We start from the raw sequence: 26,080 nt of genomic DNA, 5'->3' as shown, positions 1-26,080 counted from the left end.
TATGACAGTAGGTTAGATGAATTCCTGGTTAATTTCAATTATCTGACCATGAGTTCGTACTATGTAAATGGAAAGTAAGCAAGTAGTGGGAGAAATTATTGAACTCCTATTACATGGATTACATTTATACGAATAGATTATTTGTCGATGAGTTCTATCGTAATCTTTCCTCGGCATAGCAAGAATCTTAAATGTTAGAGTCAAAACATATTGAACTGGCAAGGTCATTGAGATGAGACTCGTACTTTCATTTCGCATAAGTATGACTCGATTATTCACTTCAAAGGCAGAAAGCGTAATCCTACTCTCTTTACAAGATAATAAGAAGCGATGAATGTAATCCTCGGCATTCCTGCGCAAGAAATTCGTTTATACCAATGGTAATTTGCAGATTCATCGCCGGTATTTAAATATTAAATAAAACTTCCTACGGTATAATTAAGGGGCTAAATTGGTCGTTTAAACGATGCTCAAAAAATGTTTTTCGACCATGTCCCTAGACGGGACGAGAGTCCAGTAGCGCACATCTGACGCGAATAACGTGGGAAGCGTCCTTCGCGAATAACGGCCTTCCTGAATTGCGTGAGAGAGGCAAATTAACTCTTCGTTGTATACATATATTCACCGCTTCTATGGTTCTGGTCGCGCGAATTCGCCTTATTTCCACTGGTTTCTAGTCTATTTTCCATCGCATTTTCTTCTACTCTTGCTTTCGAGATCACGCAACTCGAAAGCTTCGCATTCCAGTATTTTCTTCCTCTGTTTCCCCGATACGAGACCTTTATTACGAGACCTCACTTTCACTCGTTTTTATCCATCGAGAAATCTTGCTGTCTGACCGGAAGAACGTTAATTTTCTATAAGTTGTAGATCCGTTATTATTTATAAAGTAATTGACGTTACCAATTACAGCCTTGCATTCTAAAATATTCCCTTCTTCTTGCTTTCAGGATCACGCGTCTCGAAAGCTTGCCTGTGTTTAGCGGTCGTCGTTCTTTGGCTCGAGTCTCTGAGAAAGGAAAGCGGCAACCCTCTCTCTCTTTCTTTTTCTTCGTCGAACGACCTATTGTTTCTGCAAGATGGATGGGAACCGCGAATATGCTGCGGATGGTGGTAGTTGTCTTGCGATTATTTTCTTGGTACTAATCTAAGATGCGCTTGTGTGATAGAGAGGAACCACCTGACACGAAGCTGAGTATGTACTTATGCTATATGTATAGCTGAATATGATCTTCGTGTGGAAGTTCATGCGGAACGCAGTGAAATCTCTGACTATTAATTTGCTATCATCTATAGAGAAGGCTACTTTAATTGTTCACTAGTAATTTATCAATAGACTGCGATTCTTTTTATGTAAATTCATGTTTTTATGAATTCAATTACACTTCGTCCTCTAAATATTATAACGAGTACCTTACATTGAATATTTTCTGCACTATGTATATTATCGTGGTTTTTGCACATTTAAATTTCTTACCAATACGTAAGCATCCATTGTTTATTTATTAATTGAAAGTTATAAAAAAAATCGTCTTTAAAAATGAGATGCCTTGGTATTTTCAAAGAATTAGGACCTTTGTAGTAAATTTCGACACTGAATCTTCTTCGTCTATGTTGGTTTCGAATTGAAACAATCCCACGTAAAGAATCAACGAACCACGAGGATCATTTGCATTGGAAATGAAGTCATAAAATCTCGTGCCACTTTCGATGGATTTCGTACACCGTATGTAATATGAATTTTTCATGCAAGCGTTAATTAACAAAAATATTCGATCCAGTCATCAGATGCACGAAGAAGATCTCAATAATGGAGCATAAATGTTGTTGATACTATATCTACAACTTTTCCATTAAAATGCGTAATTTCTCCTGATGCTGTATCGATAAATGTCTAGGTTACAGTATTATTTACAAAGTTATTACATAGCAAAATCGATCTTGATCGGTGGTACTTTTGATCGAAAGTAATCGAAGAGATTCCTCGACGATAGAGTACCTTAGACATAACCAGTCGGGCTTCCGTTTGAATTCCTGACAAGGTAACGACCAAGAAGGAGCATAATACTTCACGAAGCAACCTAACATGCGACACAATCAACCCGCACACCAGTGTCAAACGGGACACACACGATAGAAACACGTGCAGCGCGCACACATGTGCAGGCCGGTTAAACGGGAGAACCGGCAAGACTTCCGTTGCTTGGGGCGTCAGGCTAAAAGGTGTAGGAATTCGATTCGGTGGCATAAAAAGCAACGTCGATGGTGAGCTTCGATCTGCGCAAAGGAGGGAACATAATACACATATTAATACACGAGGGGAAAGGAAGAAAGTCGACGTCGAAGAAATTTAACATTGATTAATGTCGAAATCGTGTTGGTCTTACTTTCCTGATTGTCGACGAAAATCACACGGTCGTGCGCTCTTCTTTTAGAAAGCTAAAGTCCTCTTTGTGGCACGTGAATCAACGGCACATATACGTAAATCGGTAAACAGAAAGCACCTAATTATACGGCTAGCTAATTAAACGATCCCAATGCGGGAATATATCAGTCTTCCATCTCTTTCCGCGAAGAAATCGTCTTTCCGCCTAGTCACCGTACACTCGGGTCGAGGAACAACCTGTATCGTATACACGAGCATTGTACTTACATGCCTGTTTCATGCACACAGGTGTACATTCTACAACGATGTATAATGTACAAGTATGGTCGATCGTACGTACGGAGGATGTAGTTAAGCGAGTATTATAATATACGCGCGTCGACTGATACTACATCCATCCAGCACGCTGACAAACATAAATTCTATCGTGTGCACGAGCACTAGTGGGTGTCGTTGCTATTGTGCACCAAGACTCGTACGCAGACTAAGATACGCACATGTACGGTCGGACGCGATTCTATTCTCGTGCATTCCGAGCCATGCGGGTAGTATAGGGCTGCACGTTTCCTGTGTACTCACGCCAACCAGCTCTTTACGCGTACGTAAATGCGTAAGCGCGTGTAGACGTGAACACATGTGCGATGTTGCGGCCGTAAACCGCGTGTTTATTGTCGCACCGACGCGACGTGGCGAGTACATGAGAATCCGATGTCATATTGTACCGCGGTTCGACAAAAGCGGATCGTGATCTGGCATCGGTTTCTTTACTTCCGCTTGCGACACACGCGATGAATTATTATAGTTATTACAGTTATTACAGCTAATGTGCGATAGAATTTATCACATCGTTCGTCTTTTCCTTTCTTGAAAATGTATTATACTGTATACTTTGATATTATATACTTATTGTATATTGTTATATGGATATTGTATACTTCGAATTTTCAAATTCTATTTTTGTATCGTTATAATCTCTCAATTGATATTCAATGAAGTTTATCTATCGGTTGATCTTATTTAGTCTGTCAATACACACTCTGACACATTTACAACCAATAATTTCATTGATATATCAAAGTAACAAGTTATAAGATTCTGTAATTGAAACGGGAACAAGAATTTGAAGTTTGCTTTCAAATATCTTTAAATCAATATAAAAAATTCTACTTTCTTCAGAATCACTGGTACAGTTTGTTTACTTAGCCTTATTTTAGCTGTGAAGAAACAATAATTTAACATTAATTTTTGTCACTTTCGTTTCTATCTTAATTTTATATCCCTATTCTTTTTCTCTATATAAAAAGATTTATCTGGTATAATAAATAAATGAACATAAAAGCAGTTTATACATTAACAAAGCCGAGATTGAATATCGAACGACAGGCTGTTGAAAAGACGAGATTCAAACACGTAGTGTTACGTCAGAGGCGGTATCGACCGATCGATCAACCCGTGTTGACTAATAGGATATCGACATGATCGCGCAGGTGCCTGGAAAAACGTGGGTGCCACCATCTCGTGGGTGGTACGAAGGCTAGAAATTCATGATTTTTGCTCACCTTTCGAAAATATAAAGTTTTCGTTGAGTGAGGTCGCCGTCGCCCACGTTATCGCGACCGGTGAACAGCTGCGAGACATGGCGAATGAAAAGTTGGTTCCTTTCCCGCGTAGGACGACAGCGAGACGTGATTACGGCAACACGTGCAACTCCAGCGATCAGATATAGTAAACGAAATAAAAATTCGTTTCTTCTCTGAGGAACAGAATAGACGCGTTATTTAATCGTTGATCCAAACAATCATGACGTCGTTTGGTTGCAATTGAGAAAGATAATTGTATGCGTGTCGTCGATTGTTGCAAATTAATTGAGAACAAAAACACGATACAGTAAGCACGCGTGATTAATTTCATTGCTTCTCTCGTTCTTAGAATCCATCGATCACGATGTCGGTTACGCGATCTGGTGAACAAGGCGTCGATTATCCCAAATCTTTCAGACTAGCGAGTACGTCGTCTTGTTATGTCAGCAGAGCACAAGAAGCCTTTTCAAGCAATCGTAACATCGAACCCTTAATGTGGACATGTAATAAATAATAAAAAATTATACGCTGAACATTTTCTGATCGAATAAATTGCATGGCCAATCATTGTATGTATTGAGAGATGTTTCTGATAGATAATTTCTTCGTGTCGATTGCAGTAGATACAAAACGCAGACAGTGTATTGGAATTACGTTGCATTATTATGCCGAACACGGTTCCCGTGAATGCATGATGGCGCGCCAAGCAAGATCTTGCATCTTTACCTGTCGACCTGTCCATTCTGTTCCTAGGCAGGTCCCGAAAAAACCTGTTTTGATCACAATTGAATGCATTCGTGTCTGCTCTATCAACAACCAATAGAGAATAGGGAACGATGTCATGTTAAACTCCTACCTGTTTTCGGTGAAGATATCTTCATTTAAATGTATAAACATTCTTGCCATTTGCGTATCTTAAGACTGATCAAGAGCGATATTGTTTAGATACTTTTTGTATCCGTAGAGAAACACGCTTTTTCTTGTAAAAGATCTCAATGAGAGTTATATTCTTTCTTCATGTGTCAATGCATGTATATATATGTATGTTTAACAAGTATAGTTGATCTTCTATAAAACACGTATAACATGCAAATTCAGCTTCATTGTATCGGAAAGGAAATATTTTGTAGCAAAGGAATACATACATTTCTGCATCAATAACTGAATTTCCATTTTACATCGACAACAGCGCCAACTCGACTGGTTCGGCGATTTAAAGGATGAATCGTTGCTTGAAATGCAGGAATCTTACTTTCCTAAGCGTTACAGTATAATATAGTAATCGTGGCGCCACATTGTGGACGAAGACAGCAACGCAGGTTGCATCTGGATGACTCGTAGCAGGGGAAAATGTCTCGCAGGTATCTGGTTTGACGAACCACGATGCGTGCGTGGTGCATGTGTGTGCGTATCGTGTGAATTTTCGCAGGTGGTGATTTTTCGTGCAGAACGAATATCCGAGATCTGCCGGTGGACGGACGCTAATCGAAACAAGGAGACGCGAGTTCGAGGCGCCGTGATCGCGGGGCGTATCCCAAAATCGTGGCGGAGAAACGGTCCTGCTTTCGTCCAGTAAACTTCGTCGTGCTACGTGCGTCGTGTTTTGTCGTGTTCCGTGAGAAAATCGCAATTCTGTAAAAAAGGAAGTGCGAGTGAGAACAAATTGAAGGGGTTGAATATCAGCTAATCGAGGGAAATTGATTTGACATGACGACCACCGAGCTGACTCACCTTCCTGAACGATGTCGAATCACTTTGTAACGAATTTTGAAAAATTCTATTCTTAAACAATAATCAGTGAATAATCTTCGCACAGCAACCAACAAATCTTCTTTATTATCATCGAACGTCTCTTTGTGAATCACTGCCAATGTGTAACTCAGCCGACGATTCTTACGTACAAAAGCTAGGTTATCTGCAACTCGGGGATGAATCCACCGACGCCGGTGGTGCATCGGGTACCGGCAGGGTCACGGGATCGCGACCTGAGGCTCAGGTACCCGTGTCGAGGAATGTCATAAGCAGAACAGATGCGAGAGGACCTGGTAGACCAGTTGGTGCTATTGAAAGTTTCATTGAGAGCAATGCTGACACTTGCAGGCAGTCAGCAGCTGATTACAAGCTATATGAACGTGAAAATATAATAGCTGCATCAAGATTTCCCACACCAAAACCAGTAGAGCAAATTAGTGCTCAGCAGCAACAAAATCAAAATCGTATGAGTCATCAGCAAGCACCGGTATATGAAAATATTGATTATTATCCGCAACAAAATCAACCTCATCCTCCATATTATCATCCAGTGGAATCTAGGAAGAGCCCTAAGAGTAGTCCTAGGGGATCTTTAGCAGGTGAATCCTATGAACCTACTTTTAGAAAAGCACAACCACAGGTTCCTACTGGGAATCGATATCAGTCTGCATCACCAGCAAAAGAATTACCTCCATATGAGGCACCTCCTGTGTATGAAAATATTCAGGAGGTGCATTTCCCAGAAAACACACAAAATAAACCAGGCCCTCAGGTTCCACCAAATTATTATCACCCAGCAACAATTAATGGCGGTGATTATGTTGTTATGACAGGAAAAGTGGGCCAAGCACAAAATCAAAGAGGTATGACACAAAATTTATCGTATACACAACAAAGAGGAAGCAATATACGTGGCCAAAGTTACGATGGCTCTAGTTTACAACGCTGTGTTGATTCATCCACATCAAGGTACTTACAAGGATCTTCTTCATCTTTAGATCATCAAGCTGGTAGAAGTGCTTATGTTCCACCATCTGAACTACAAACACCAACTAGGAATTTTAATTATAATTCTGAACAACAACAACAACATTCTCCCAGATCTGGACTTCCTTATCATAGTGAGTCACCACCAATACGCTTACCTCCAGAGCCACATCATTATCGTGGATCTCTTGATAGTTCAATGAGTGGACAGCATGGATTTAGAGCCTCAAATCATATAGAAACTGTTCAACAATCTCAATACCGCCAGGATAGTCCCCAAAGTTACAAATCTTACATAGAATCACCCGCAAGAAGTACAAATACAAATATTACTGCAGAGACTCAGGCCAGAAATTCACCTGTCTATGGTGTGCGGCAAGGAGAGCAATCTGCTTGCCGCAATTCTCCCTGTTATTCTCCAAGTAGAATGTTACCACCAAATGAGAGAAACTATCATCATCAAGAACCTAGATCAGAATTTCCTGTCAGAAATTCTCCAATATATTCCTCGAATAGATCATCAGAACACTTAAGATTAAGTAATTTACAGAATGATAGAAGTTTTGTTCAGGATGCAACTGATCCTTCTGATACATCAAAACCATCACCTATGTATTCACCTAGCCGTAGTGATTCTTCCAGAACCATAGCCAATAACAATAGTGCAAGAGGTTCTCCAAAAGTAAGTCCAACTCACAACCAGGTATCATCCGATACAGTCGCACAAAATGTGATTAATTCGCCAAGGCACGTGTCACCATCTTCCGCAAACAATATTATCGGAAGTCCTCTACGTGGTCAGGTACAAACACCCGTGACGACTGGTGCACCAACCATCGCAGAATCTGATTCAAATGTTCATGGGCCTAGAATCACCAGTCTCCCTCCAGGGGTGACCAGTGGTGTAGCCGGCCCAGTCTTTTTAAATGCCGGTGTACCTGTATTGCAAAGGCCACCCGAACCTGAACTTGAAGAAAGAAAGTCAGTCAGTCCACCGATCAAACCGACATCCGGCAAGGGACTACTACCCTACAATGTTATACCACCTAGACCTTCCGTAAGGAACTGGCATATACAATTAAAAACAAAACCATTAGCGTTTAATTCTATTTTGTGCTTTTTCCTCTTTGTAAAACCTGTTCACAATGTAACGCTGTAATCGCACGTTAATTGGGTTACGGGAACGCATCGTTGCTTTCGATTTGTTTTGGATGAATGCCAAGTATGCTGATCCATTTGCATGCTGATTTCATATAAAAGGTATGACTACTAACACTAACGATTATACAATTTATCGTGATGATTTTTTATAGAAATTGACGATGAAGAATAATAAACTATGAATTTTTTGTTATGCTTTTTATAATCGATGCTTGTTAGGATACAAAAAAGCTGGTGATGATTTTATTTAAGCGATGATGTCACAAATGTCAATTATTATCGCTGTTATTTTATATAATAGAGCTGACCTGTGTAACGATAAGATTAGCAATTTTCTTGGATGCAAATGTTATTTCAAATAGCTCGATAAATATTTTCTCCCATTTACTAAAAAAATATATCGGGACGACATCGACTTCAACAATTTTCAATATTGCGTGAAAAAAACGCGTGTCGCTCGCAATACCTTATGATTCGTGACGAGTTTTTTCTTCGAACTCGCGCTGAATCACACGTTGTAAATCGTCAGCTCCTGACAAGCGCTGTATAGTTACCGTGCAATATTTTATTCATACAAGATGCGTACGCATCCTCTCTAAGCATGTAATATACCCTCTGTGTCTCGAACTTTTCTCTTTTTTGTCACAAATGTTGTTGTAACCGCATGCAAATTTATGTGTTCCTGTGACGAAATCCCATCCCAATCTATGGCACCATTTGTCAGTACCGATCACAACGCGGAATGTGATTTATTTCTTGTAGGGGCCCACCGAAGCAGAGAGGAAAATAGAAGAATTGACAAGACAACTCGAAGAGGAGATGGAGAAGCAAGAAGAAGAAGGGGAATACTTCGGTAAGAAACAACGATCGAACAATACTCGTAAAACAGTCGTCGAGCATTCAGGAGGATATTTTTTATTCTGTAAATTTGTCTATGCAATAGCTCCCTATTGTAAGATCTTTATTGGTACAATGTTTACATAGTTTTATCGTACCAAACTCTGTTTTCTTAACAATGTTTGTATAATATTCTTAAACAGATTGAGATGTGACAATTTGGCATAATTCCGTCATTAGAGGAGTTAATTTCCGACACGTTCCGATCCATAATTTGCACCGATTCTGAGAACGAATAAAAAGCAGCAGGGTACCGTGCCAATTCCCACGGCACAAGTTCCCCCTTGGTAGACCGGTTTTGGAAAATGGAGTCAAGTTTCAGTGTGTCGCGAAACTTTTTAACCCGGCGTTTCGTTGACATTCACTCTCTGCCCATTCGTTTCCACCTACGTGTCTTCGCACCTACGTGAAGCATCACAAGTGTGCGTGTTACATGTATTTGTTAGGTGAACGCAGACATGCACTATCTCTTCCTTGTATTGCACGTGTATGTCCGAACACTGTAAGGTGGTATTCACATTGGACACTTTCTTCGACGTCTATTGTGTTTTGTAATTAAGTATTCGCTGTTTCGATGAAGATTACTTCACAGACAGGAAGGTAGAAACTTCGAAGAATAGGCGTCCAAAAATATTGATGAAGTACAATTGGACAAGAGATTTGTAGTGTCATTTTATCTTAGTTCAAAGCTCAAAATTTGTAAGATATTTATGTTAGAAATCTAACGCCATGTTTGTTATTCTAATAGTTTTATAAATGACCGGTGCGGTTACACAACTATGAAACACTTATCGATGCAGATAAATACGCATTCGATGCAAATAGCTTTCAGCCATGTCTATATTTGGCTGCGCATTTTTTTTAAAACCAGTATTTTCCAATAATTCATACGATAATGGTGTTGTAGATTTTATTTAAACGCAGCATAACCGTAGTCAAAGAGGAACTGAAAAATCCACGCACGCGGATAGGAACTTCAGTCGAGCAAGCCAATCTCAGCCGAGAGGTAGCTGGTGTTTAGGTGAGCTTAGTTTGTTTCTCTTGGTTTTTGTGTACGAGTTCTATTCTTCGTGTAACGTCCTGTACACGGCAAACTGCCGTGGCCAGGTCGCGCTCGCCGCGGTAAGTAATCTCGTTATAGATAGACTAGTCCGACTCGTTGGTGGATTCTAGTTCGAGCGAGACTGGCCTAGTGAAACTGAACCGTTGAATCGAAACTACAAGTGTCACGAACGACGAATGAGGGATAAAGGATTCCTGTGAAGGGAATGGCAGGGCCTGTGTTACCTATTGATAGTTGTGAGTTTCTTCCGTAGTTCCTCTGGATCGTGTCATTATTCCGTATTTCTTCTGACAGTTATTGACCCTGAAGAGCGGATCTTATTGTCGAGTATCGACGAGGGTATTTTTAAACTTTGCCCAATGCGACTAAACTATAGAGTTATGGTTGACAAGGCATTTTCATGACTTTAAAAATAGTTTCAAATGTTTAACGCTACTGCTACGAAAAAAATTTATTTTTTAAATGTATTCTGTTGCAATATTGTAAAGGATACGTTTATGTTTTTCGACAGGTATTTGTCACACATGCGGTGAAAAAGTAACGGGGGCGGGTCAGGCCTGCCAAGCTATGGGCAACCTTTATCACACAAATTGCTTCATATGCTGTTCCTGTGGAAGAGCGTTACGCGGTAAAGCGTTCTATAATGTCCACGGAAGAGTATACTGCGAGGAAGATTATCTGGTACGTAAGACAATAATTGCAATAGACGAGTGATATGATGACGTAGCTCATAGAACATTTTGTCTGTAGTACTCTGGCTTCCAACAAACTGCTGAGAAGTGCGCAATCTGTGGTCACCTCATTATGGAAATGGTAATTAAATCGATAATGATAAAACGATTTACGTTGAGGTTTTAATTTATTCTATATTTTCTTATTTATAGATATTACAAGCTATGGGAAAGTCCTACCATCCAGGGTGCTTTAGATGTTGCGTTTGTAACGAATGTCTTGATGGTGTTCCCTTCACAGTTGACGTTGACAATAAAATTTACTGTGTTAACGATTACCATAGGATGTTCGCGCCAAAGTGTGCTTCCTGTGGAAAGGGAATCACTCCAGTTGAAGTAAGTAGTTATATTTTCAAATGAGTGATTTTTGTAAAAATAGCAGACATAACTTGATTGATACGATTTATTTCTCAGGGTACAGAAGAAACCGTAAGAGTTGTTTCCATGGATAAAGATTTCCATGTAGATTGTTACGTTTGCGAGGATTGTGGTATGCAACTGACCGACGAACCGGACAAACGATGCTACCCACTCGATGGTAGGCTTATGTGTCGTGCGTGCCACATCCAACGCATATCCCACACGCAACCCAGGGCTCCACAGCCAGTATCAGCTAGTTATCAATTTATGGGATAAGTTAAGTTAAATATATTAAGTTGAATGTTTAAAATTAAATTGCATATCGGTCATCCGGTAATGAACATCGTTAAGAATTGACTGAACAAATCGACCTATCGCTAACGTAAAGCTTACACGTGTCTATCCGTTAACAAAGTAGAAATTTATAGAAAAAATACAGTTATCGATATTTACAATATAATTAATCAATGTTTACAGAAGTAATATAGCTTTATTGTTCCTCTAAAATGTGAGAGGTGTGACGTGATCTAGCAAGACTGGATATTTGCAAAATCGAAATATCTACACTGCCTTTTGGGATCATCTAGAATCTAGATTATATAGTCAGGGCGATGTTTGATCTTTTTTTAGCAATGTATATTATTCCGTTTTTATCAGAAATAATTTCCCATTGACAGCTATTAATATAGGTTAGTAGTATATTTAATATATGTGGTCTTATTTATTTTGTCCAAGTAATCGCGTTAAGATGTACGCAAATACAGTGGTCTCGTTAAGACGAACGAGTTGCGCAGGCAACTGTGATATATTAGCATAATAACTACATAACATTGTTGTTAAGCAATGATTCCTTATTTTAGTTCATGTATATATGTTTGATATATATAATTATGTATATTAATATTATATTACCATACATTATATATAAGAACAATCCTGCTGTCAATGTATATCGACTTTCTTATGATTAATAATTCTGGGCGCATCTCGACGTGGTGATTTATGATAATTATAGTGTATTATTACTGTACTTGACGTATCGCGTTTGCTAACAGTATTTATTATGACAATACACCATATATTGGTTACTAGTATCAAAACTTCATACAAGACTCTTGACTTTCGTGAATATTACTCAGGAATTCTAATACGATCGTGACAACCTTATCGTTGAAAAATTATGTGAATGTTAATGTTTAAATCAATGAATGGTACTAAATAAGGTTCGGTGCATTGAAGACGAATAATTTCAGATTATTACAATGCACAATTTGTGCTGCCAAAAAAGCTTCCCTATATCTGACTAATTAATCAATATTTCTGCGTGTAAATAAGGTAGGCGGAAGATAAACTACGAGTATTGTAGGTGAAAAGTACAATGTTATTTAAGTATATGTGCGGTATATAAGACAAAACATCTGTTCAATAAAGAAGGGTATATCTGAGCATCTGTAATTTATGTCAATTAATTTTTTTAAAAGTTTCAAGGTGGGGTAGGTATATGTAGCAGTTCTTTCATATGATATTACATATAAGATTTTTCTTTTATCATAACACAATAACGTTTACACATTTACAAGTGATAATATACATCCTTTTCATCAGTCAGGCTTTTAGATTGAATCTCTTATCCAGGTGATCAATTAGCTTTGTCCCATATGTTTTTGCTATGTTTTTGGAGGTTCTGTCTGTCGTTCTATTTTGAATCCTGTTTTTGGAGTTATTGTTGTTGTCGTTTTACTTGATTCTGTTGTCTATAACATAGAACAAATTATACAGAACATATTATAAATTTGAGGACAGCGCACTAGAAACCTAGGAAAGCGAATTAAAAAAACACTAAACATTCAGAGAATTCTGAATTCAATAGAAAATAGACCTACACACAGTATCATATGCAGACTACATCAAGAAGGCATGTAACAAATAATGTAGTTGTCAGTTTTAGTTCTTTATACAGTTTACTATCAAGTAAAGGAATAATTTAGTGTAGTTATACCTTGTATACCATTTGTGTTTGTTTACCAAATGACAAAGGTTTTACTATCCCTGACTTGCTAAGCTGCCTAATAGCCATTGTAGTGCACCCTATACATTATATACACATATATATCATTAATTTTTCATATGATCAACAATTTTCAGAATCGTTTTTGATTGATTACCTATAGTGACAGTATATCTAAGAGGCGTAAATATTTTATAAAGGAGATATGCTAGGGCCCAGTTTCCGACAGTAGAATCTTTTGCTTTGTCTATATACTTCTTACTAAAATGCATAAGCTCCATGAGGTGTGAAATATCCACTCCACTGAAAGAATAGACATCACAAAGTATTGTGATCACATGTAATTTTATATGTAATTTATTATATAAATACTATTTGACAGTGCTTACTTTTTGATTGTTACATAGAATGTGAGAATCCATCCTATAGAGGTAACTATATGAACTGGTACTAAAACATGCCAGTAATCCTTGGTCATTTGTTTCATTTTCGCGAACACTGAAAGTTTTTTCATCGGTTCTATTTTCGGGGCATCTCCTTTACTAGCATTCAAGTTACAATAACGCGTGACCAGGATATTCTTACCGAATTTATGCCTATATGGCATTTCGTATGTTTTAATATGATTGAGAAACGGGACATAATTGCACGACAAGTTTCTGTAATGTCGATGCCTTTCTGAAATTGACAACGCCGCGATTGTAATTGTAAAACCATTGATAAAGTAATTTTACACGTTAACCTACCGAAAAATTTCAATCTCCAACGCCTTGAATCGGTATATCGTGTAAGACGTGTTGTCTCTAAGAAATTTTTTGTCACCAATATGGGACTGAATCCTAAAGTAGTTGCGAACCTTATGCCCCGGCAAAAAGACACGTCCATTTTCGAAAAAGCAATTATGGCTATTTCTAACCAAGAAACTGTGCTTTCAAGTTGTACTGTGAGATAGTTACAGTTCTGAGTTTGTCGAGTTGTACGTCTTGAACAGGTAAATTGGACAAAACTTACCGAAAGATTATTTAGTTCTGTCAGCGTTGGCCTACGTGATGTTTATAAAAATTAAGTAAATGTAGTAACAAAAACTCACATGTTTCTCGTATCGTTTACTTTAAAAGACTAGTTTAATGATCGAAATGTAATGAATGATAGCAGAGACATCTATCGAATTCTTTATCGTTAATATGCATATAGGCGGATGCTACATCTGAAAAGATATTTTGGTAGGAAACTTCATAGACAATTGTCGGTTATTATTTTTAAACCAACAACATAAAACAACAAGATCATTTTAAGCATAGTTATAAATAAATTTAATGTAAAATACTAGTGGTACAATATGTAGATAAATGTGACACTTCTTTTGGCATCAATTGCATAATACAGTTACAAGATACATGTAAATATCTTATTATGTAGTTGTTCAAAGATTTCATAAAGTATTTACATAATCTCTAATTTGTGTTATATATACAGCAATATATTATCTTGTCTTTTTGCTATTAACATATTGAGATTCGCGTACTAATCAAAACCAGTGGGAGGAATAACTGTGAGGTGATTTTTCGAGCGCCATTTTGATACCAGTGAAAAAACAACGCTGAAATAAATTCAAGAAGGTCTATAGTTGTGATGTATTATTAGTATATTTCGCATCTAATATTCTATAGAATCTAGTCTCTTCTTATTTTTACCTGTGTCATCGCGATTTGTGATCCAACCAACAACAGGTTCCATTTCATTTTGTCGTTTTAGCCATTTATTTAGGGGCTCGAAATATCTTAATATAGCATTAGCATCCATCCTGTTTGTTCTACCTCTTGTCATTTGTCGTACCACATCTTTCCAAGATCTGGACGAACCAATTGATAGCACATCGCTGAAAGAATAAGAAATGAAGAGGGAATATATTTTCTATACTTTTTTCCTATTATCATTTGTTTACACATACGATAATAATCTCCCAGCTTCTCTTGATCTATAAAAATCACAAGTATGTAAATCACCAGTGTGGCCTGCTATTTCACATAAAGATTCGAACAATTGAAATTGTAAGACAACACCAACAAAATATCTAAAAATAATATCATATAAATATTAGAATTTATTAAATTGGTATATTAATATCTATTATTTAATAAATAAATTTAATAAAAAATGTCAAATTTCTTAAATTAATTTCTTTAATTTCTAATTTAATAAAAGCTCTTTTATACTTGGCATAAAGAGCGTCAGCTGGAATATGATACTTCGATCCAGGATCAAAATCTCTTTCAGATCGTGGCACTGGAGGCACAATTCCTTGATACTGCAATCTTAATTCCCACCATTTATTTGTCATATCCGTAACACCCTCGTTGAATACACGCCACCTCCACTTTTAACATAAAAGGACAGAGATGTATTCACAGTTTCAAAAAGACATCGCACTTGCAAATAAAATATTGTAAAACCTCATCAACTATGTGCGCAAATGGCATGTAGGCAACTTTACGAAGTGCCATTAGCATCAAGAAATTGATATCGCTTCCATAATCATCCGTAGAATTATCATGTAATTCGAGTTTACTTAAATGTTGAGGGGTGAACACGGAAAGTTCAATGGCGTCACTGACTGCTTCGAAAAATCCTAATTGACACAAGATTGGTATTTACCGAATCATTCAACTTTTATTATAACAATGATAATTCTTTTTGTCACCTGGAATTGCCTCGTTTCGAAATAATAATGGTTGATCGCTATATTGTAAGAAGTATTGCAATCGAGCGATCTCATGGTGTGTTGATAGTAAATCTTCCATCGTAACCCTCGTACACTGCTTAATGCTATAAAATTAATCGATTAAATACATTAAATCATGGTTTATCAGCGATGATAAATACCTGTAATTCATCCTATTGCAAAAATCCCAAGCACTGGGAGTACACTTGACTTCCCTGTCGATAGGTTTCTCAAACATCGAGAATCTCCAGAATTCAGGTGGCATTGGCTTCATTCCAAGAGAAGTAAAGAATTCCTCTGCTATTTGGAACATCCTGGAATATTTTCTTTTTTAATATCGTAATATATCAATTAATATTACATTTAAGCATTACTATCGTAATATTACCTCAACGGCGTGAATCTTCGAATCATCATTTCCAAAGTGACGTCTAATTTTTTACTTGCTGGAAATGGCTGTACTAGATCGAAAAGATCTTCCCAATTTTGTGCCCACATGTTTCCCAAAATATGCGCCGGAATTGGTCCATCCCTTCTTATTTTATCGCCGTATCTTTCGAATAATTTCGTTCTTACATAAGTAAAGAGATTTTTGTACAGATGCATGATCGCTGACATTACGTCAGCTGTGTTCTGTCGAAAGTATTCGTCTTCGAACAATTCTCTCATTTGATCACCTGCATCCTCAAACCCTAAGTCGGAAGATGCTTTTAAAATATGGATTCTTTTTTAAAAAAATTTTCAATGCAATTACATATAATTTTATTCACCATTTAGTCTAGCAGCTTGATTTGCTAGTTGAATGTATCTCATGTATTTATTTTTAAGTTGAGGCCCAGTAGCTTCATGCCAAGCATGCCAATAATATAATAATTCATCATAGTCCTTAGATTTTGCCATTATTTTATTCACATCTAAGAAATATGCATTTATTTATTTGATATTCACAATTTGTTAATTATTACATGAACGAGTAAACTAACCATGGTCTAAATTCAGGTCACAATTTGCTCCTATTGTTCTGTAAGGACACACCCTTGTTCGCACATATATTTCCTTCATTTCGAGAATCAGACTGTGCAACTGAAAATCATGAATATTTCCGTCGTTTTGAGTTTTCACGAGATAATATTCTAATATTTACCTCATTAAATTTGTCATCTGTCAAAGAATTTCGTCCCCTGATAGCGATCATCTTGAGTTCCCTTTTAGCGAAGGGATCTCCTATTCGACTCCAAGCGAAACTGACAGCCTTGCGCCACGAAATTCGGTCAAATTTCAACTTCAAAGTCTGTTCCTCTATCTGATAAAGCAAAAATAATGAAATTTTTGACAAATTCTTTCTGACAATTGAATATTTTTAAAAAAGATTTTTTTGGGAAGATCTATGTACCATTCTTCGACGATTTTCTTCAGTGACATTTGTTGCAAAATTCCATTGCGCTGTCATTACTCTCGTGCACATTGCAGAAGCTTCACTATCATATTCTCGAAGAAATTGTACAGCATCCCCTAAATTCACGTTCATACCCTAAATTCAATTTAAAAGGAGATGAAACAAAACTTTAATATATACGTCGAAGCAAAACCATGTTATTTCTTCTGTAACCAAACTGCAGTATAATAGAATTTGTAATGCTACTTCATACTTTTAACCGTGAAAATGGTTACAAAGAACATTCCTACTGACCCAGATAGCGTGATCATATGATTCAAGGCCTAATTAGAATTTTAAATGCAGCTTTGATCTAATATTTCCTAGGGTATAACAAGTCTCCCTCCAACCGTGTCAAGTAGGCTTATATCAAAGTGTATCATCGCCAAAATACCGTTAATGTGATTTATAAACAACAATGAAGTAGAAAACACCGAAATCATAATTCATTTTCTTACCTCTAAATACTTGCTACAGCTTTTCTGCATAAGAGAACAAATAATCACTATACCAATCAATTTCCTCAGAATCCTCATTTTTGTCATAGTTAAAGTGGAGCCAAAAATAAGATAAATAAATTGCAGGTGTCGTTGATCTCTTTCGAAATCGTTTTTCATTCTCACGGGAAATAAAATGCAGTTAGAAAGTCAGGATGTTGATCAATCGGCTCTTCATGCACCACTGAGCATATTATTCTTGCCATTTCACTGTCTGCCTTTTATGTTTCAAAAAATTGTCTTCTACAGGATACTAATAAAAATGAAAAATTCTTTTTCACGATGATTCATTGACACAACAAGCGTAATCTTTCACTTCCTTTTATGATTGAAACACTGTTAGAAACTTTCGATTCCATCGTAAAACGCAATCTTCGATACTATCGTCCCGCATAAGGAGAGCTCATAAGGTTCGATAAAGAGGCTTTTGAACTTTTTAATAAGGAATTACTTAAATTATTTGCAGGAAAAATTTCGATAAGTACTGTTTGCCAATTAGCAGTTGATCGAACATTCGGTACGTCGATGTTGTCGTCGCGAAACTGAATCACCGCAGAAAGAGAGACAGGTCTTCCGGACGGATATTCCACGGGCGAAAAGAGGAAGGGACAGGCATCGTCGGTGCGTGAAGCGTGACCACCCAACATACCGTAGCACACGCCAAAATCCTCCTATCTTCAACCCGATTCATATTTCTTAATGCATTTACAAGAATGCATGAATACAGCCTAGAATGAACGGAGGAGCCGAAGATTTTTCTTTTTATGGGACAGAGTTCCCAATTTCACTTCTCAGTCAAATTTTTTTTTGTGTCGTACATTTTACATTTACAGTAACACTATGGAAAAATTTATAAATCCTGCATCCCATAGTTGAAAAACAAATTTTAATAATAAAATTTTCATTTTATTTGAAACTCACTTACTATATATTTTTCGTAAAAGATATTAAAAATGCGCTGTCTTTGAAATTAGAGAATTGATTACTATGAAATATGAAGGTTGAGTGTAAATTTATCGGACTTGAAACAATTTAAAAAATTAGTTATTAAAAATTGCCGAACGATGCTTTCGGTTCGTTCAGTATCTAAACAAATTTTTGAAACAATTTGTGTTTTATGGAAAGTACTGGTGTCATGGAAAGTGGATGATCGTTCCAGGTTTCCTTCGTCTTCTAAACAAGCACCGTAACTCCAATTATCCGGTGGCGTAACCAGTGACTATATGGGACCGCCGTAATTTTTTTACAGATATAATTGCATGCACGTCTCCTAGCGAAGACTTCTGCGTTCGACCAGTGGAAACAATTTTAAGGTCCTCGAGCAAGGTGATGGGAGAAGTAGGTAAAAATTTTAAAAATTTATTGAATATCTCATGTCCGATATTTTCTTCTCCCTTCTACTAAAATAATATATCAAACCAATAGATGAATCTCAAATTAGATAAAATTGTACTGTGGCCTACTGTCCCCACCTGGCTTCTTCGTCCATATGAGATTCCTTTCTGATCTGAGACTGCTTTTTATATTCCTCAAATATTATCTTCTCGATATTCCTACGTCTTTGCAGTAATTTATAAGTTTTATCTAATTCCTCGCATTCTACTTGTATGTGGACAAATTCTAAAATATCTGGTGCCTAAAGATAATATCTCTTCTTACAAATAATCTCATCAATCTACTTATTTTATCATAAAATTTTATCAATGAACGAAAGTGAACATTTACGATATGATTATCCATGAAACTCAATAAATTTTGCAATTTCTTGTTCAGCCGTTTCACTTTAACTTCAACGACCCGCTGCTCGATCTTTAACTCTTTAATCTGATCCTGTTTCGTTATAATTTCGCTCTTCACCTCGTTCAATTTACGCAACAGATCTTCCAGTTTCTGCTTGTGTTGCGTCAGTTTTAGATGGTAGTACCCTGTTACGAATACAATGTACGGACCTAATCTTATACAAGATCTTACACTCGTTCAAGATCGATCACCTGCGATCCTCTTCATATCTATCACGTACAGGTTTTTTTCTTCGAGCATCTTTGCGTAATCCTGGTTCTCGATGCTTAATTTCTCGAAGTCAACGGCGTGAAGTAACTCGCCTAGTTCCTTCCTCTGAGCAAGCTGCTGTCTAGCCTTTCTGATCTGCATTCTCAATGTAGCGCTCTTCAATCTTAACCTCTCTAGTATCGTGTTCGCCGATCTCAGCCATTCTTCGATGAATCTTCGCGAGAAGTCACGTGTGAAAAATGCATTCACAATACGGTGGTAGACTCTGAAATACGTGCAATCACCTGATCACTCGTTCGGCAGGAATCTTCCCTGTTATAGAGTCCACGCCCTCTACAACCACTTCCGATTCGAACTCTGCCGTCGATTCATGCGCCTCGCTGATCCGAATTTCGATTTCCTCGATCTTTGCCCTCATGGTTGCTTTCTTCTTTTGCACGAACACTTGCATCTGTTCCAGTTTCCGTTTCATCTCCTCCACTTCCTTTCTTGCCATAAACATTCGATGCGCTATTGTGATTCTGATAGAATGAAAGTGTGGTTCGATAAAGAATTTTTATGATTTTTAAGGCATTCGAGACCGGAGTAGTTTGATAAGATTGTTCAAAGCGGCCGAGTGGTTTCTGCAGTTATAGTTAATTCTAGTAGTGAAATATTCATCTTTCATCTGATCTTAGGACCGATGGATGGTTTATACTTTGAACACTTCATTCTACAATTAATTTTTTAATGACTCTTTTACTTGCAACCCGAGAATTGGCTGATAACTAAATCTTTATAAATTCCACAATTCATTTTTCAGTGATTTTTTTTAGTTGAAATCTAAGGATTTACCGACAACATAAATATCTTTGCAAATCTTCTACTTTACAATTAATTTTCTAATGACATTTTTCAGATAGTTCTGAAATTTTTTAGATAACCCGGACATTGAGTACTCAATCCTTGGGAAGAGCTATAGCATGATTATATATATATAGATCACCGGCCTCGAATGAATTTACTTGATATTCTGACTTCGGGCTATCGCCTGTAGTTCCCACTGTCATGATGCTTGTTAATCGACTTATGGATGGCATGCTGGCAATGCTAGGTGTACTAACGACACTATATCTGCCAGGGTCATGGAAATTTATTATGCTTTCTCGAAAGCTCATACGCGATGATCTTGGCAATAAGTGTGCTGTAACTCTTCTTGTGATTTTTGCTCTGTCCAGGATGTTCTTGATGGCTTGATAAGAATTTTGGACGATTGATACATTTTCTTTATGAACTCAATTTGAAATTTAATTTAAATTAACAAAGATTTATAGAGATACTACTCTTTACTTTTGAGACTGTGAGGATCTTGTCGGCTCAGGTACCGCTCGTACATGTCGTTTTCTAGGGTCAACATCCAAATTTCTTGCAAGAGGTCACTGTGCATTTGATGCAAGTCATCAAGATTCATAACTATAATCGAAGATTAAGAGAGTTGTAATCGTTCAGATTAAAAGCGGAGAACGTTGGCTGACATGCACCATCAAAACTTATGTCATCGTCGTGTCTGTGGATCATTCGGGATCCGATACTCAATATACTCTCCCGCATCGACATTGTGATCAACAATTCATTTATTAAATAAATAACAAGAATGTAGGATGAGGATCTGAGGTTAGAATTTTTCTCTTTCTTTCGTGGCCTGAATCGAACTTAAGAAGAAGATTCTTTTTTCTTTTGCTATGTTCAAACGTTTAATTGTAAAATTTGAATACGGTGATTTTAATGCACGGTGATTCGTATGTACAAAGTGTAACAAACTTTTGTGGTACGTGAAACAATAAAAACATAGTGTAGAAATAATCCATCATATATTGTGCTACATGTCTGCATCTTCTTCGAGAAGCGTTTCCTTTTCAATTTCTATCTCGTCAATGCATAAAGAGTATGTTATTCCAATATTTTTCTGACCAGAACTGTAAGTTCTAATCGATGCTGGGAGATCTCCTACCGTAAATAAGATTTCTGCACCGTCATCGGTAAATTCATTCTAGAATGGAATATTCAATTATGATTTGTTTCAATTATAAGACAATTCATTCTTTTTACCTCAGTCTCGGTCTGTTGGCCATTCACCCAAACGTTTTGAGTTTGCTTATCTGCAAAAGAAATATTATTATTTTCATTTTTTTATCAGATAGAGAGATTGCAATTAACAAAATAGTTACCTAGAACTATTCTATATTCTTCATTTCTAACATTAGCCAACCAGGTTTCCAAGATTTTCGATTGCGACCGCACAAAGCTTTTGTAAGGCTTCCCATTCACCCATAATGAGTAAGAATATTTCAAACCTACGTATATTTTATCACATAATAAATATTTAATTTAGATAAGAAGCTTGTTATTATTTTGAAATATGCTCACCTCGGATTGGATCGATTCTAATTACGAATTTATTATCGTTGAAAGTGAAAACTTCGTCTCCAACTAAATGAAACATCCAATCTCTGTAAATTATCTTTTCGCCATCAACTTTCACCAATCGACGACCTGTCGCCGTACCATGTTCGAATTCTATTACGTGATTTCCATCGCTTAAGGGAACGCTCCATTTTGCAGTTGGTTCGTCCAATGATTCCAAAGTGTGCAAACTCCTGAAAAAGTTTTTTTACTCAGGATTTTTTTAGTGCCATTCTAAGGCTATGTAAGATTATCTAAAAATTATTTTACAGTCATTCAAAGTCTTTAAAATAATTTTTATTTTAAAGTCATTCAAAGTCTTTTGTATGATATTAAAAATATGTAGTTTCAAAATTATATGCCACAAAATCCGCACAATCTATCTGATTGTCCAATGATATAATTTTAATGATATAATGTGAAATGCATTGAATTATTAAAAGGTTTATAGATTAATTAAATGAACGAATTAAGTTGTATTATGTCAGGATAAAGATACAGTCCTAGTTTAGTAGACAGAATACCACACTACCACATAATTGATATTATTGATCTAATTTCTGCCCCCTGTAATGCCCATCATAGTATGTAATGTACAGTCTAAATTGTAGACTATTAGTTCATGTGTTCTTTAGATAAAAAAAGGACAAAAACTATTACTGTGTATTATTTTGTTTATATACATAGAGAAATCTTATTAAAAGCATAAAATTTTCTTAGTTTTTACTTACTTTAACAGCATAGCAGCCATGTTTCCTTGATACTTACTCTACCTTCACCTGTACTGGTCTCTTTATTGATCGAATTTCCTACGACTATTTCACGGATCGATAATCCAGCTATTCTACGTCATAGTATGTTGCATCGCAACAAAACTCCAACCAAATTTAATTTTCAAATAAACATGTTCAAAAAAATTAGGATAGAACTGTGAACAATTAATGCACAACAATTTATTTATTATCTGTAATTCTTACATATTATATTCTTTTATTATTCTATACACCATTTTACAATAGAGATGATAAACAATTTCCAAATTATAATTTTAGATATCGTGAACTTAATTATATTGTACTAGAAAATAAAATTATTGGGTAATAGCAGGTAATAATTTTCCCGAACACGGTCCAAATCCGATTCTATACCCATCACCGAGGCAGTAACCTATAAAACAATGTTCAATTGTCAATAATTTCGTAGCTATGTACAGCTTCTATTATTTAAACGAAAATAGCGAACGTACCGCGTATAATCACTTCGTCACCATCTTGCAGAAACTTCCGGTTGGTCCCATCTTTTAACGGTATAGGTCGAGTGCCTTTCCAAGAGAGCTCGAGCATGGAACCATAGGAATCATCAGCCTGAAACATACGACAATTCGATGGAACAGTGTACTTTGAACATCGACGATTTAATTGGTAGACAATGAATAAGAATTTAGGACGCACCTCGCCACTTATCGTACCGGAAGCCATTAAGTCACCCGGATTGATATTGCATCCGGTTACGGTGTGGTGAGCTAATTGTTGTCGGGGTGTCCAGTACTGGTATTTATAGTTACTGCGACAGACAGTGGTAACGATACCATTTGGAGCTAGAAATTATACAAGAAGAGAAGCAATGTAATGTTTTAAAATATCATTATGAAGTAAAAATCTCGTAAATTCAGCTTACTTTTAATGTCAACTTCTAATTTAATATCAAAGTTACAAGGTTCGCTATGCTGTAGATAGGGAAATGGGGTTGGATCTTGTGGCACATTAGGTACTTTGAAAGGCTGTAAAGCTTCCATGGTGACTACCCATGGGGAAATTGTGGTTCCGAAATTTTTTGCTCCGAAAGGTCCCAGTGGAACGTATTCCCATTTTTGAATGTCTCTTGCTGTAATTATTTTTTCGATTAATCATGCCTTTTCTATTTCATTTTAGTATCTTCTTCTATGTGAAGATCATAAAAAGAAATTGTAAGATTTACGAAGAATTACCACTCCAGTCGTTCATAGCGACCATTCCGAAGATATGGTCATAAGCTTTGGATGCTGAAACGGTGTCACCTAAATTTGTAGGAGGTCCAACAAAGAAGGCTACTTCTAATTCGAAGTCCATTAATCTAGAAGGGCCGAACGCTGGAGGCGCACCCTCTACCGGAAGTGTCTGACCATGAGGTCTCCTTATCGGCGTGCCAGAAACGACGACTGAGCTTGCTCTTCCATGGTAAGCAACTGGCAAATATTTCCTACAGGTGTACCAGATCTATTACGATTCTTTGAAATATTTTTTATTTTTAGAAATGCAATTAAAGATACGTAATACTTTAAATATTTTAACGAATGCTTCTATTTTCTGTATCTTTAATTTTTTAATTTCCTATAAATGTGATTAATTTAAAGACAATTAATTACCAATTTGGCATCAGAGCATTTTCCTTTCCACGGAACATTGTGCCTACATTTGTAGCGTGATGAATGGAAGAATAAAAATCTGTATAATCACCAATTTTTGCCGGTAGATGCATCGTTGCTTCATTCTGTTTTACAAATACCCTGAAAAGTGGAGTAGTTCGTAAAATATGTGATTTGTTCGTTTTTATTCAAAGAGAAACAGAGCAATTTTTATTTTACTTCGAACGAGTATTTGGTTCTTGTAGTGTAGGATTACTGGTTGATAACAAATCTTGAAGTTTGCTTCTGGCCTCCAGCCAACTAGGTCTTCCCAAGGCCATAAAATCATTGAGGCAATCATGATGAAATATATCTTGATTATTTCTTAACAACGGTCCATCGAACAGGTGTGAAATAGCGGATAGATCTAAAATTTCATCGCCTATTGCTACTCCTATTCTCTTTTGAGGCTGCAAGATTTGAAAGTTATCGTGGTACAGTATGTTATCAACATTCGATAATATAGTTTGGCAGTAGGTACAATTAATAATTCAAATATAAAAGAAGTGTAATAATGTTTTGTCAGTTCTTCATGAAACTAGTACATAACTTTTTTAAACAATCTAGATGATCAATTTCAATAAAAATTAATTAGAAAAATATTATTCAAGTTTAGTCGTTGTGCGATATGTAACAAGTTGTTGGAAGTGTATAAAAATAAACAGATTTAGAAAAATTCAAACTGAAAATATAAAAAATCGATCTAATCATTAAAATATCTTACTGATATCACTGTTAATTACAAATACGTTTGGAAATACGCGCCTTCAATTCTACCTGTTATTATCCAAATCACATGTAGATGGCACTTCACTTAACTAACACTCCGATATTTTACTTATATCGATGAAACAATTGTTTTCGAATGGCAACAATATTATATTAATTTTGTATTATATCAATTGTTTTCAACAATAGTTATCATGATAAATAATTTTAATAAAAAATTTTTCTTCTATACCCACATAACCTACAAACTTTCTTCTAGCTTTGCAATCATTCTAATTTATATCTATGTCTATGGTGTAATAAAACATGTCACTTACGTTGCTTTTTGTAGAAAAGATACCGTAAGGGAGATTTTCAATTGGAAAGTCACAGTTTGGAGAATACTGCACGAAAGACTTCATGATCACTTTGAACGACTGAGTCAAATCATCGCATGAAAACGTAGTTATATGATAATCGTGTAGAAGCTTGTCAAGGCCGACCGGCCACCATAACATAATTTATTCACCTATTTACGAACAAGCCTCCGGTCTAACTGGTTCCTAATTTTTCTCACCGTGTTTTCTGTTTTTCCTAGAAAACTCTGCATACCAAAGAATTAATATATTAAGTAGTTCATTGAGCAACTCTGAAATCTTCATGTTTATAAACTTGCTGTTAAATGTAAAAAAATAATTATTTTCGCTTTAAGATCGTGCTATCTCTGTTAATCGAATAATTCGATAGAATTGTCCTCTCATTCTTTTATATTTCAACATTTTATTTTCTCAGTTGAGTGTTTATAAAGATTTTTAAACGGAATATCGATTTTATTAGAGTACGAAGGTTTGCTGAGAGTATTATTAATAAACTGCGGATGTTTGTTTGCATTTATGCT

At 36.3% G+C, this 26,080-nt stretch overlaps 7 protein-coding genes across 11 annotated transcripts; 1 reads left to right on the top strand and 6 right to left on the bottom strand.

Annotated features, from left to right (window-relative positions):
* Positions 1 to 3,591: 3,591 nt before the first annotated feature.
* LOC139991659 (uncharacterized) lies at positions 3,592 to 5,231 on the bottom strand. Its single transcript, XM_072011921.1, is given in 5 exon segments — positions 3,592 to 3,600; positions 3,946 to 4,164; positions 4,633 to 4,736; positions 4,823 to 5,034; positions 5,112 to 5,231. Coding segments are annotated over 4 exon segments (357 nt in total). The 5' UTR covers positions 4,848 to 5,034; positions 5,112 to 5,231.
* A 90-nt stretch (positions 5,232 to 5,321) lies between these two features.
* Positions 5,322 to 12,363, top strand: Jub (LIM domain-containing protein jub). The gene is made up of 6 exons (XM_072011440.1): positions 5,322 to 7,762; positions 8,629 to 8,719; positions 10,338 to 10,507; positions 10,577 to 10,639; positions 10,711 to 10,893; positions 10,972 to 12,363. Exons 1-6 carry the CDS (start codon positions 5,837 to 5,839, stop codon positions 11,191 to 11,193), a joined length of 2,655 nt encoding a protein of 884 aa, XP_071867541.1. The 5' UTR covers positions 5,322 to 5,836; the 3' UTR covers positions 11,194 to 12,363.
* A 79-nt stretch (positions 12,364 to 12,442) lies between these two features.
* On the bottom strand, positions 12,443 to 13,810 carry LOC139991417 (protein FAM210A-like). Of its 4 annotated transcripts, none has more exons than XM_072011466.1 (6): positions 13,672 to 13,810; positions 13,315 to 13,603; positions 13,083 to 13,228; positions 12,917 to 13,005; positions 12,801 to 12,819; positions 12,443 to 12,671 (listed from the first exon to the last, which is right to left on the bottom strand). In XM_072011466.1, exons 1-6 carry the CDS (start codon positions 13,808 to 13,810, stop codon positions 12,655 to 12,657), a joined length of 699 nt encoding a protein of 232 aa, XP_071867567.1. In that variant the 3' UTR covers positions 12,443 to 12,654. The 4 variants fall into 4 exon arrangements, with proteins under 4 accessions (XP_071867567.1, XP_071867568.1, XP_071867566.1 ...); XM_072011467.1 differs by lacking the exon at positions 12,801 to 12,819 and having other exon boundaries at positions 13,315 to 13,423; positions 13,511 to 13,603; XM_072011465.1 differs by lacking the exon at positions 12,801 to 12,819.
* Positions 13,811 to 14,262: 452 nt separating this feature from the next.
* LOC139991412 (angiotensin-converting enzyme-like) lies at positions 14,263 to 18,433 on the bottom strand. The gene is made up of 13 exons (XM_072011441.1): positions 17,541 to 18,433; positions 17,041 to 17,178; positions 16,792 to 16,950; positions 16,631 to 16,730; positions 16,418 to 16,561; positions 16,036 to 16,339; positions 15,809 to 15,961; positions 15,627 to 15,751; positions 15,379 to 15,554; positions 15,142 to 15,302; positions 14,877 to 14,999; positions 14,620 to 14,804; positions 14,263 to 14,525 (listed from the first exon to the last, which is right to left on the bottom strand). The coding sequence occupies exons 1-13, from the start codon at positions 17,697 to 17,699 to the stop codon at positions 14,428 to 14,430; spliced, it is 2,025 nt and encodes a 674-aa protein (XP_071867542.1). The 5' UTR covers positions 17,700 to 18,433; the 3' UTR covers positions 14,263 to 14,427.
* Positions 18,434 to 19,038: 605 nt separating this feature from the next.
* Positions 19,039 to 21,079, bottom strand: LOC139991658 (cilia- and flagella-associated protein 263-like). Its single transcript, XM_072011920.1, has 6 exons — positions 20,909 to 21,079; positions 20,749 to 20,820; positions 19,874 to 20,110; positions 19,568 to 19,803; positions 19,305 to 19,504; positions 19,039 to 19,215 (listed from the first exon to the last, which is right to left on the bottom strand). The coding sequence occupies exons 1-6, from the start codon at positions 21,037 to 21,039 to the stop codon at positions 19,039 to 19,041; spliced, it is 1,053 nt and encodes a 350-aa protein (XP_071868021.1). The 5' UTR covers positions 21,040 to 21,079.
* A 75-nt stretch (positions 21,080 to 21,154) lies between these two features.
* On the bottom strand, positions 21,155 to 22,833 carry LOC139991418 (fas apoptotic inhibitory molecule 1). Its single transcript, XM_072011470.1, has 5 exons — positions 22,763 to 22,833; positions 21,996 to 22,225; positions 21,797 to 21,922; positions 21,678 to 21,727; positions 21,155 to 21,618 (listed from the first exon to the last, which is right to left on the bottom strand). Exons 1-5 carry the CDS (start codon positions 22,780 to 22,782, stop codon positions 21,448 to 21,450), a joined length of 597 nt encoding a protein of 198 aa, XP_071867571.1. The 5' UTR covers positions 22,783 to 22,833; the 3' UTR covers positions 21,155 to 21,447.
* A 136-nt stretch (positions 22,834 to 22,969) lies between these two features.
* On the bottom strand, positions 22,970 to 25,610 carry Faa (fumarylacetoacetate hydrolase). 2 transcript variants are annotated; one of them, XM_072011462.1, is made up of 8 exons: positions 25,521 to 25,610; positions 24,655 to 24,841; positions 24,436 to 24,576; positions 24,019 to 24,269; positions 23,709 to 23,915; positions 23,483 to 23,628; positions 23,278 to 23,395; positions 22,970 to 23,198 (listed from the first exon to the last, which is right to left on the bottom strand). In XM_072011462.1, the coding sequence occupies exons 2-8, from the start codon at positions 24,753 to 24,755 to the stop codon at positions 23,122 to 23,124; spliced, it is 1,041 nt and encodes a 346-aa protein (XP_071867563.1). In that variant the 5' UTR covers positions 24,756 to 24,841; positions 25,521 to 25,610; the 3' UTR covers positions 22,970 to 23,121. The 2 variants fall into 2 exon arrangements, with proteins under 2 accessions (XP_071867563.1, XP_071867562.1); XM_072011461.1 differs by having other exon boundaries at positions 24,655 to 24,884; positions 25,521 to 25,607.
* Positions 25,611 to 26,080: the final 470 nt, after the last annotated feature.

Source organism: Bombus fervidus, chromosome 10, assembly GCF_041682495.2.
Source record: "Bombus fervidus isolate BK054 chromosome 10, iyBomFerv1, whole genome shotgun sequence".
Lineage (NCBI taxonomy): Eukaryota > Metazoa > Arthropoda > Insecta > Hymenoptera > Apidae > Bombus > Bombus fervidus.
This window is presented reverse-complemented; position numbering and strand designations above follow the sequence as displayed.

What these genes read in the sequence shown, in the direction of transcription:
- Faa (XM_072011461.1), bottom strand. Translation starts at nt 25,604, where the DNA reads ATGAAGTCTTTCGTGCAGTATTCTCCAAACTGTGACTTTCCAATTGAA. An exon ending in TCTTTTCTACAAAAAGCAAC is followed by an intron (nt 24,885 to 25,520) that starts GTAAGTGACATG and finishes CAAATCTTGCAG; the next exon opens with CCTCAAAAGAGAATAGGAGT. An exon ending in GAACCAAATACTCGTTCGAA is followed by an intron (nt 24,577 to 24,654) that starts GTAAAATAAAAA and finishes TCCACTTTTCAG; the next exon opens with GGTATTTGTAAAACAGAATG.
- LOC139991658 (XM_072011920.1), bottom strand. Translation starts at nt 21,039, where the DNA reads ATGAATCTTGATGACTTGCATCAAATGCACAGTGACCTCTTGCAAGAA. An exon ending in CCTGCCGAACGAGTGATCAG is followed by an intron (nt 19,804 to 19,873) that starts GTGATTGCACGT and finishes CTTCTCGCGAAG; the next exon opens with ATTCATCGAAGAATGGCTGA. An exon ending in TATGAAGAGGATCGCAGGTG is followed by an intron (nt 19,505 to 19,567) that starts ATCGATCTTGAA and finishes TATTCGTAACAG; the next exon opens with GGTACTACCATCTAAAACTG.
- LOC139991418 (XM_072011470.1), bottom strand. Translation starts at nt 22,782, where the DNA reads ATGGCTGCTATGCTGTTAAA. An exon ending in ATGGCTGCTATGCTGTTAAA is followed by an intron (nt 22,226 to 22,762) that starts GTAAGTAAAAAC and finishes AAACTTTTTCAG; the next exon opens with GAGTTTGCACACTTTGGAAT. An exon ending in GCCAACAGACCGAGACTGAG is followed by an intron (nt 21,619 to 21,677) that starts GTAAAAAGAATG and finishes ATTCCATTCTAG; the next exon opens with AATGAATTTACCGATGACGG.
- Jub (XM_072011440.1), top strand. Translation starts at nt 5,837, where the DNA reads ATGTGTAACTCAGCCGACGATTCTTACGTACAAAAGCTAGGTTATCTG. An exon ending in TTATACCACCTAGACCTTCC is followed by an intron (nt 7,763 to 8,628) that starts GTAAGGAACTGG and finishes TATTTCTTGTAG; the next exon opens with GGGCCCACCGAAGCAGAGAG. An exon ending in ACTGCGAGGAAGATTATCTG is followed by an intron (nt 10,508 to 10,576) that starts GTACGTAAGACA and finishes TTTTGTCTGTAG; the next exon opens with TACTCTGGCTTCCAACAAAC.
- LOC139991417 (XM_072011465.1), bottom strand. Translation starts at nt 13,810, where the DNA reads ATGGACGTGTCTTTTTGCCGGGGCATAAGGTTCGCAACTACTTTAGGA. An exon ending in TTGGAGATTGAAATTTTTCG is followed by an intron (nt 13,604 to 13,671) that starts GTAGGTTAACGT and finishes TGTCAATTTCAG; the next exon opens with AAAGGCATCGACATTACAGA. An exon ending in TTCTATGTAACAATCAAAAA is followed by an intron (nt 13,229 to 13,314) that starts GTAAGCACTGTC and finishes CTATTCTTTCAG; the next exon opens with TGGAGTGGATATTTCACACC.
- LOC139991412 (XM_072011441.1), bottom strand. Translation starts at nt 17,699, where the DNA reads ATGAAAAACGATTTCGAAAGAGATCAACGACACCTGCAATTTATTTAT. An exon ending in GCTGTAGCAAGTATTTAGAG is followed by an intron (nt 17,179 to 17,540) that starts GTAAGAAAATGA and finishes AATTGAATTTAG; the next exon opens with GGTATGAACGTGAATTTAGG. An exon ending in TCGAAACGAGGCAATTCCAG is followed by an intron (nt 15,555 to 15,626) that starts GTGACAAAAAGA and finishes TGTGTCAATTAG; the next exon opens with GATTTTTCGAAGCAGTCAGT.